We start from the raw sequence: 11,364 nt of genomic DNA on the forward strand, positions 1-11,364 counted from the left end.
TGTAAATATATATAAATATGGACATTGTATTTATTAATGTAATAAATAATTCATGAAATAAATTGTATCTGTATTCGTTTAGTGATTCATTAAAAAAGAGTAAATTATTTCTCTTGCAATTTTACAAATAATTAATTTTTTAAATGTGAAAATAATATAAATAAACAAAATCAAAACAAAATTTATACTAAATCAATGTTCAATTTCTTCTCGATCTGGAAGTATAGTTGAAAGAAAAGACCAATTATGATCAACTAGTTGCACTTTTGTTTCATCAACATCATTGATTTCAATTATAGATGGTAATTCCTGTTTTTTTGATCGTAATAATTCTCCTTCACTTTCTTCAGCTGAATCTTCTTGTAAATCTTTTTGAGTTGTGTTATCTCTATAAAAATTAAAATAAAAATAAGTTATATAAGTATTATATCATAATTTTTAATAAAATATAATAAATAACAAAAATTATTTAAAAATTTATTCGATTATTTTCAAATTTGAATTTGAGTTTGAATTTATAATTCATTTACAATGATTTGCTATAATTTATTAAAATTAAAAATTATATTAAATTACTTATCGATTTTATCATCTATTGATTGAGTTTTAGATACAGATGACGATAACAGGGATGTAATAAATGATGTACATAACATTTTCATGGGCGGTAAAGTGTGTGCTGAAACACTAAGGAGCTGAAACATAATTAATTCAAATATCAGAAATTACTAAATTTTTAATATATTAAGTATTTGTTTGAGAGTATTGTTTGATTTATTTGTTTGTTTGAGAAATAAAAAAATAACGCTCGTTTATTTCTTTAATCATATTTATGATGTTAGTGACGATCAATTAGTTAATTAGTCTTAAGACTGACGCAAACATACTCCCAAATGAAAATTTCTGCAATTCCTGCAATCTTCTATTTCAGATCTAGGTTGACACGTTTCTTTCAACCTACACAAATATTCTTCTCAGTATATACTAATTTTCGTCAGAAAATAGCTAGAAAAGATGAAGCAAAAAACAAGTAATGTTACTGCGAAAAATCTAAATGTACACTCTGTATATTTAATATAATATAATTTCGCTTAATCGATATTTCTAACTAATAAAAAAAAAATTTCTTAAAGAATTGTTAATTTAAAGTAATCTGATTGATTTTAAAAAAATTTATAAAAAAAATATATAGAATAAATAAAATTAACAGTTGTTAAAAATGCATTAAAAATATATTTAAATGCATATATAGATAATATATAGATATAAATATAAAGATTTATTATATAAATATATAATAAAATTATATAAAACAAATTATCAAAAATGAATTTAATTTCAAAGAAATAATACTAATTATATAAGTTTACAAGGGAATGCTAACTAACTTAAAACAATTTAACAAGATAGAATGCTCTTTTCGACATACATCTACATATAAAAGGAATACGATTTTATTAATAGGTAATGTAACAATCAGGACAGCTCCCGCGAGAGATAAGACTTTGTTCCTAGCTTCCCCAACAGGTTCGTCCTGACCTGGTTTTATCGGAACATTTGCAAATAGTTCCGGAACGGCGTTGAAAACCACCGTTTTCCATTTTGCATCGTAACGAAAATGAATAAAGGAACATACTTCGAAAGTGTTGATTTTTTATTCTTAGTTTATTAATCTTTTGGAAGAATTAATTAAAAAAAAATTTAATTAATTTAATTAATCAAAATTTACCCTGAATGTATCATTTTTATCGGAATAAAATTATAAGAATGAAAAATTGAGAAATATTGAGAAAAAAATAAAATGTATGTTAATTATTTGAAATTTTCAATAGGAAATGAATTATTAGATTAGATTTAGAAATTTAAGAAAACAAATTTAAGAAAATATTAATTTGAATATAAATATTGAAAATAAATATATCTAGTTCTATGCTATACATTCTTAGGATGAATTATAAAGAGAAATAGTTACGAGATGACTGATAAAGAATTAAGTATTCTACAGAACTGACGTAATTTGTAAGAAAGTAGTGAGTTAGCGGATATCCGTCTACTGAAGTAACAACGTAGATGTTGTCTAATTAATTACAAAGTACATGTTTTACGTTCACTTTTATGACATCATTAAACATCTTTGAATATTATGCACCTATTATTTATATTTTGAAATATTTTCATAAATACTTAAAAAAATATAAAAATAAATTGCAATATATTTTTTGAAAAGAATACAAACAATATATAAATAAATTTCTATTATCTATATAAATTTTATTTAAACTATAAGATTTTATTCAAAAATTATATAAATAACAAGAATGTTTAATAATAAGTAAAATTTTAATACGTTTAATGTTTAATAATAAATCTTATCTTAATGTTTAATAATAAAATCTTTTCTTTAAATAATTAATAAAATTATAGTTATTCCAATTTATTTCTATATGCAATAAAATATGTAAGTTAACATTTTCCTATAAATTTTCTATAAATTTTAAAAAGATGACATATACTAATCCCTGAAAAATCTTTAAAATTAATTATTCAAAATATAATGTATTTGTATTTTCCATATTATCATTAATGATTATGTGGCCTTAAGGACCGCAGAAACTCGGTGATGATCCTTAATTTGCTTAGCCTCCAGACGCTGAAAGCAATCTCCAAATAGGACAAGATTTAACTTTTAGACAAGCTGATATTATCGTGTTCATTTAAATGATCGCACATAGAATGAGAGAGTATATAAGATAGTTTGAACAATGTTTCTTTCTTTCTCTATTTTCCGTTAACTTGTTGCTCCAACTTGCTCACGATAAGGGAAACTCGGTCTATTGATTTTGTATTGGTTTTAAAGCAGTGAAATTTTATAACAGTATACATAGATGTGTCTACTCAAGTTCAATCTCTATTATTCTCGAGAATGTTTCCATGTGTGATAATCAGTTTATTTTTTAAACAACTTGTATTTTCAATCAGTCAATTATTTATATACCTTTTATCATTCCAGAAAAAAGTAAAAGAATGAGTAATGAGATGAAATATTATTTTTTCTTCTTTTTTTTTTATTTTATGAAAAATATTAATATATTATAGTTTAATATTTAGGAATTCTTTCAAACAATTCTTCAATGTTATTCGTGAAGAAATATTTAAAATTCAGATTTTTTAAAGATCTATTCAAGCTGTGATTTCAGGATATATTTAGATAATTTACAAAATCAAATCGAATTTATGATTTTTTTGAATAATGCGCAATTGAAGGTTTTTTTGTCGAAGACAATGCCCTAGGTCAGAAGGACAACTGGAACGCCGTGAAAGGGTGGGAGTGCGGAGAAGTATTAAATCATAGCGAAGCCACTTCCAAAGTCAGTTCTACGTTGAACGTTCAGACAAGAAATTCTTCCTTGGTAACTATTCATCGATTGTTTTATCGAAAAATTTATTATTTTTTTCTCCTATTTTTCTTTATAAACATTTTTATGAAGTTTCACTCAATACTTTTACTAAAAAATAAATAAGAAAGAATAGGTAAATTTAAATAGAAGATATTGAAATCTTATAATATTCTGCAACTTGTCTGATACTCTTCATTGAACTTAATTTCAGTCAATTTTTATGTTTAATAGAATTCTTCAAATATTTCATTAAGCAGTAATAAGCTTGTGATTGTGTTTCTGAAGTGAATCTTCTCGTGCATTAAAAAAAATTAGAAGAAAATTTTGTTATCATTAACAATATCGGTTATGAAGTTAACAGCGTGGAATTTTGTGTTGTGCATCCTGGTAACTATTTTCTTTCTGGCGGTTACCACGTCTGCATATCCTGCTAGCAATCCAGAAATAGTGAGTATCTCTTTTGATATTTTATCTTCTTCCGTAAAAATTATGAAATTTAAATTTCGATACCATCTATAAGTTATTTCATTTTTCTTTGATTACTAAAAATTTCATATTATGTATTTTCTTTTTCGTAAATTATTTAAAATATTATTTCTTGATGTGAATCTTGTTTGAAATTCAACCACGTGTTGAAAATGGCGCGTGGGCAATTGATTCATAAAATTGCGTTCCTCTTAAGGAGTTAGGTACATAGAAGTACATAGTAGATAGTACATAGATAGTAGAAGTACATAGAGGTACATAGTAGTAGAAAAAATGATATAATAGACAAACAGAGAAAGTCGTGATCGCAATTCAATCTGTAATATAGAAAGTGAGAATATCCTGCAAATATTTAAAAATTTTTAAATTGAAATGTAATTCTTTAAAATGAAGCAATTTCTTTTACTCCATCAATTATTAGTTATTCCATTTCAATCATTTAATTTTATTTTTATTAAAAAAAAAAATAATAATAATAATCATTGTAGTTCAAAGCGATAATTATAAAAAACCATGTTTTTCTGGATCAGAAAATGTTATCATTAGGTCGAGTTTGCATCGACAAAATAAAGCAAATAGATAAAGGAGAATATACACGTGTATATCGATAATTTTATTTGGGATGACATAATTCAGTCATCGATATTAAAAAACAAAGCTATATAATGGAGTTTCAAATTAATTTTATAATTTGTTATGTGCAAAATGTATCAAAAATAAAAAGAAATTTTTTATATTCATTCTATGAATTAACAAGAAGATAAATAGAGATTCATATTTTCCGCCTGCACGTGGGATGCATACGCAAGCAAGAGTGGACGTTGCTCGCAAGCGGTTCTTATTAAATCAATCTCTTTTCCTCCACTTGTATTGGTATATCTAATCAAATTGAACTGTAGGTGGTATCGTAAACATAGTTCATACTTGTGAGAATTCCTTTCGAATCATTTATTATTAATTTTGTAAAAGAAACTTATAATTTGACGAATTTCTTTTTAAATATTTATAAAATACTGTTTTGTATGTATGTATATATATATATATATATANTATAATATTTTATTATAATATTAGAATTAAAATAAAATTGGAAGAAAATAGTAATTTTTTGTATAAAAATAATTTCAAGTTTTTTTTGTATAAAGATTTTTTCATTTACTAAAGAAATATGTTTATTTCTATATATGTTTAAAATTTATTAATTATGTTTAAACTCAAATCTAAATTATATAAATGAAAATTGATTTTTTTTTTAATGTATCATAAAGTACATGAAATTATTATAGAAGAAAAAATTCAAATTATAATTTTCTTTTACTGAGAAACAATTGCTATGTTCTTTATATGCTATTTATATTTGTTAAATAATTTGAATTTTATTAAATATAGTCAATTATTTTTTTAAGATGTATAACTTGCAGGCGATCGAAAATATGCGACAGATTCCGCAATGGCATTGTTTGCGCTACAGAAAATTTGATCTCGTACGTCGCTGTCGGAATTACCGTTTAGGAAGAAAACATTGACAAATACAAAATCATCGCAATTCAAGATGGATGAATATAAATAAGTCATTATATTTTAAGTTTCATCGTCCAACTATTTTAAATATTCTACTCCATATGTTTAAACTTATATAACAAATGAATAATGAATAACAAAAATAAGAATAATAAAAATAACAAAAATGAATAACAAGTTATAATAATATTTCTATAGAAAATTTGTAAATTATTTATAAATTTAGTTCATAAATTGAGCAATATAAATAATATATATTTTAATTTAATTTTTTATATTATATTATCTATATTAAGACTGTACTTCTAAGATTTTAAAATTAATCTTAAAATTTTATTTTATATAAATTAGAAAAAAGATATATATATATATAAATGAAAATATCTCATGAGATAAATAATTTTTATTTTTCTAAAATAAAATTTTTAATAAAATTCATTATTCATTATATTATTAATATTATTTGTACTTTTATGTTTTTTACTTAATTATTTATATTATTATATGAAAAACTGTATATAAATAAATGCTCTTTGATCTCATCATAAAATGAGAATATGTTAAAATAAAATTATTTTTTTTAATACTAAAGTATTTTGGAATTAATATTATCTACTTAATAAATTTATTTACTAATTAAGATATAAAGAGACATAAAAATAATAAACATATAATTATAAAAGTATATTTAAATCCACTTACTTCTTCCACTATTCCTTTTCCTGGTACTCCTAATTGTTCATACATAAATGGTGCAGCTGTTTTTGTGTCCTTAATAGTTTTAGTCGCTATTAGGTTACTAAAAGCAGTTGCAGAAACATTTGTATTTGTAGATAAGATTTCGAGAGAAATAGTCACTTCAGATTCTGGCTCTAATGTTAGTAATTCCTACAAATAAATTTATTATAATGCATGTAAATATTATATAAAATAATTTTTTAATGATTTTTTCATTATATTAAATCATGTTATGTATATTTATATATTTATCGTTACATACTTGATTAGAATCTAAAAAAAAAAGCTGTGACCTTCGTTGCCATATCCTATATGATGAATCTCGTTTCTCTCGTAAGTGTGGTACAAAAGCGGCTGCCAAAATTGAACTATTATTTTCAATGACATTTTTTCTTGTATAGATAGGTAACGATTTTTGAGGTGTGAATATAAACACTGAAATTAATTCGTTAATTCCTATTTAAAAACGAATTTGATATTTTGTTAGACAAATTAAACTTACATGAATTATCAATTGTGAAAACAGCCATATATGTTGACTTTGGATCTGCTGTAAGAGTTGCAACTTTTAAAGATACGCTCCATATTAATGTAAGTGATAAAATGTTCCACACTGCAATGTGATGTGCGGAAGCTGCTATAACAAGATGACAAGCTTCTTGTTTTCCAAATTCAATTCGTCTAACAAAATACAAATAATAATGAAAATAATGTATTATTTTATTAATATCATTATTATTTATAATACTTACGTCACTGGATACTGATATTGACTATGTGTAAGGCTACATTTAAATGTACAAGTATCTGGAGTCCACATTGTCACACTAGAATCAAAACCAATTCCAATTAATGAACCATCTATCGAGAAACCAGCATCTGATACAGGTAGATTTCTATAATCTCCTATACTATGACACTGCCAATATTTTGTTTTTTCTGCAACACATTTAATCTTAAAATTTAATATAAAATGATATAAAACAATATAAAATAAAAATGAAATATATAAATTTTACATACTGAACATAGATAAAGGTTCTACAAGATGCCATAATTTAAATTTTTTATCTTTGCCAGTTGTAACTGCCAGTGCTTCATTTTCATCAAATAATGTACTCGGTTGAAAATGCAAAGCATTAATACCACCTTCATGAGGAAGCTCAATTGATGTATTTAAAGCATACCTAATGATTAATATATTATTTTAGAATTTATATATATTTTTATATATCGATATATAAAATATTTTTTATACTTACATTTGTTGTATACTATCATATTTCCAAAATTTTAGCCTTACTTCTATACATGATACATTATCATTTCGTTCTTCAATAGTTGCCATCCACATACCATTGTTATTTAATGCTATTTTTGTAACTTCCGTATTTACAATAATTGCATTGCGTTCTTGTGTTAAAAAATTTTGTGCCGTAATATTTATCTAAGAATTTATCAATAGTTACATGTAAATTTTTTTTACGAGTTTTATCTTATTATCATTACTTACATTATATAATAAACTTTTTGTATGAGTGTTATAAAATTGAACATGTCCAGTGCGACTATTTAATACTAAACAATTAGTACGCGGATCAACAATAAGACCAGCAGGAAATAAATCTTTAGAAGATAAACTTACACCCCATGTAAAATTTTGTATAACTGAAGTCAATTTTCTTTGTGGATTTACAACTACAATACCTATATATTACACATATTTGAAAAATATAAATATATCTTTCTTAATAGAAAATATTAATAATGTAAACTGCAAAAGAAAATGAATTATAAAATAACATTAAAAAATATTTATACCATTATCTAAAGTAGATACAGCAACATATAAATTATCTGGAGCTATAGTAAGATGTTTAATAGGTGCAGGTAATCGCGGAAGAAAAGATTTTTGATGTGGATTTGCTAAAACCCATTTCACTAATACACATTCTCCTCCTCCTGTATACATATGTCCTCCTATGATATTTAATAATAGATATATATCTTGAAATTCAAAAAAATATTAAATATATATATATAAAATATACCTGATTTACTGAATACTATTTCTGTAACAGGTAATGTATGCCAGTGATAAACAGCTGTATAAGGTCTTGTTTGAAATAAACCTTTCCATACTACTGCACGACCAGTTGAATCTCCTGTGGCAACACATTCTTCTTCTGGATGTCCAGCAATACATGTTGGTCTTCTACCAGTTCTACCAGTTTTGTGTCTGTGATAAAATCAAATAATATTTAAATATTTTTTATTAAATTCTTATTTAATTTTCCATTTTTTTATGTAAAAATATTTACAATTTGTCGATAAGATTCCTTGATGGATTTAATATATGTAAATCTACATCATGAAGAATAGCTATTAAGTTTTCTCCATGATTTCCAATTACATCAATATAATATTCATGTGAATTTGTTCTGCAATAATAAGCAAAAATACATAACAAATTGAAGAAAATTTTAATTCATAAAAAGAATTCATTAAAAAGAAAGTTTCTCTTACGATATACATGTGGATTTTGTACAAACTCCATTATCTAAATCAAATAAAACTATATAAATTTTAGTATTGCATTTGGAAATATATGTTACAAGCACTTGTCTTAACTCATTTCCTTTATGAGTTTTATAATTTACAATATGAAATGTTTTTATTTTTGGTTCTTCTTGAAATTTCAATTTCTGTAAAAAGAATGACAACAATAGAATTAATAAACAATAAAATATGAAAATTCTGAAAAAAAATATGATTTTATATATTGTTATAAAATACATTTAATATTCATACTAATTTTTTTGTGATAATTCCACTTTGACAACTCCAAAAATTTAATTCTCCATTTTCTGTGCAAGCAATGATTAGATTAGGATTTTCAGGATGTACAATTAATCCTGCAATTCTAAAATTTGCTGGTTCTAATTCTTTTACAAAATCTCCAGTTTGTGTACTATATGCTCTTATAACATGTTTCCATACTATATACAATAATCTGTAATAATAAATGTATATAATATAATATAAATTGGATAATGAACTTAAAATTTAAGTCTAATTTTAAATTTAAATCTAATTAAATTTAAATCTAATTTTATTCCAATTAATTGAAAAATTATAACTGAAAAAATGATAAAAGTACTAAAAGTTTAAGGTTTTTTAGTTCCCAAAGCAAAATTTTATTAAAAAATATTAAAAAAAACTATTCATATTTAATATAAAATTAAAACTTACTCTCCATCATGAGAAAAAATTGGTCGTTGATCAATTATACTACCTCCACCTTTTCTCGTAAGAATTAAATCATCTACATCTATTATTTCAATATTTTTAGATTGGCGCCGTGTACTCAATTTCATTTGCATTTTGTTATTTAACTCGTAAAACAATAAATTTCCTAATAATTACATGTGGTATTATACAACTCATATATTAATAACATAACAAAATATAAAATATATGTAAAAAAATTATATTTTGACAACTACACGTGTTTAATATAATTAACCAAACCAAATGTTAATCACATGGTATCTTGTTGCATCCACATATTGAAGCAAACTTCATATGTCATTTATACAACTGTATCAAAAAAATACCTAGATATATCTTTATAAGAAAATTATATATTTTTTCATTAAAATAAAATTTATGTTTTTATATATGATTCTTATATATTTAATAAAAAATTACAAATAAAAATATAAAAATATAAATAACAAAATATATTATTTCAAAAATATGCAATCAGTTTAAAAAAATATTTATCAATTATATCAAATATAATTATATTTAGTGACATCTAAAAAAAATGAGGATCAATTCTGAAATATTGATTTAAAAATAGTAAGAAAAGAAAATAATAGGAAAAAGATAAAGATTAAATAAAAAATATTAAAATCAAGGTCATCTTTAGAATGCTGCAAATGAAACAGAAAGAAAAAATAAAAAAGAATGAAAGAAAGATAGAAATAGAATAAGAATAAATAATTAGCGCCATCTCTTGAAATCCTAAAGCAATATAAGTTAAAAAAAAAAATAAATAAAATAACATTAATTTTCAATTCTTAATTTTTTTACTTTTTTTTGGAATCCTTATAATTCCGTTTGTAATATTTTTTTATTTCTTTTTTTGCTTTTTTTTTAAATTCATTTTTTGAATAAGAAAACATGAAAAAATATGTGATTTATTGTTAATAAATAGCATAATGGCACAATAACAGCTTTTCATTTATTTTCAATAATAATATATATAATTTGGTGTTTGAACACAAAATTTTTATGGAATTTTAAAAAATATAACGTGTATTTAATGTGTCTGAATGATAACGCAATGATAAAATTGGCAAAACTGATTTTCTTTCATTCAGTACTCTATTTTGATGGTAAGATTACACACTTGCTTATCGATAACAATATAAGTAGTTACTTATAGATTTCTACCATATATTTTAAAATATAAAATGTAAATGTTATAATTTTTAATATTCTATTAATATTTTGTTAATTTTAAAATTTATTGATGTAATATAATTTATTAAATTAGAAATAATTTACCATTTTTAATTTATTAAAATTTTTTGTTTTGGAATTATCTTTATATATTACGAATACTATCAACTTATCTGTAATATTATAATTAATTAATAAGTTATTATAAATTTATTCTTGTGCAATTAACTTTTTGAATAACAACAACCGATATTTTTATTTATATATGTTTATAATGATATCTTATATTGGTAAAACAGTTTATCTATTTTTAAAAAGTAGAAAATTTATACAATGATAAGTTATTATTTATCAACTCTATCGGTATTAATTAAAAATATAAAATCAATAAATAATTAATGTGTGATCTATTTTCTTAAATTTCTTTGCATTCTTTTACATTATAAAATATTGATAGTAAATATTATTTATCTAATATTTTTGTTAATAAAAAAAAAAAAAAAAAAAGAAAAGAAAAATATGTATAATAAAATACTGATTATATTAATATTAAACATAACATATACTCTGTTCAAAAAAATATTTTCGAGTAACTGTTGCTTTATTCTCCCTTAACTTTACATATTATAATAACATAAATGAAAACTTAGAAAAAGAGAGAAAAACAGATCAGATTAGAAACTGCATTAATAAATAAAGCGCATAGATTATTCGGCTTTGAGTGGATGGAAAACAAGTACTGCACGCGAGC

General features: G+C 22.7%; 1 protein-coding gene across 1 annotated transcript; it reads right to left on the minus strand.

Annotated features, from left to right (window-relative positions):
- Positions 1-87: 87 nt before the first annotated feature.
- LOC122712257 (WD repeat-containing protein 75) lies at positions 88-9,668 on the minus strand. The gene is made up of 15 exons (XM_043931752.1): positions 9,396-9,668; positions 8,955-9,156; positions 8,670-8,848; positions 8,465-8,584; positions 8,195-8,382; positions 7,965-8,123; positions 7,657-7,850; positions 7,406-7,590; positions 7,167-7,330; positions 6,896-7,082; positions 6,646-6,824; positions 6,406-6,578; positions 6,108-6,293; positions 577-695; positions 88-388 (listed from the first exon to the last, which is right to left on the minus strand). Exons 1-15 carry the CDS (start codon positions 9,524-9,526, stop codon positions 193-195), a joined length of 2,562 nt encoding a protein of 853 aa, XP_043787687.1. The 5' UTR covers positions 9,527-9,668; the 3' UTR covers positions 88-192.
- Positions 9,669-11,364: the final 1,696 nt, after the last annotated feature.

The sequence above is a fragment of the Apis laboriosa genome, unplaced genomic scaffold, assembly GCF_014066325.1.
Source record: "Apis laboriosa isolate Shangri-la unplaced genomic scaffold, ASM1406632v1 scaffold1_cov151, whole genome shotgun sequence".
In the NCBI taxonomy this organism is placed as follows: Eukaryota; Metazoa; Arthropoda; class Insecta; order Hymenoptera; family Apidae; genus Apis; species Apis laboriosa.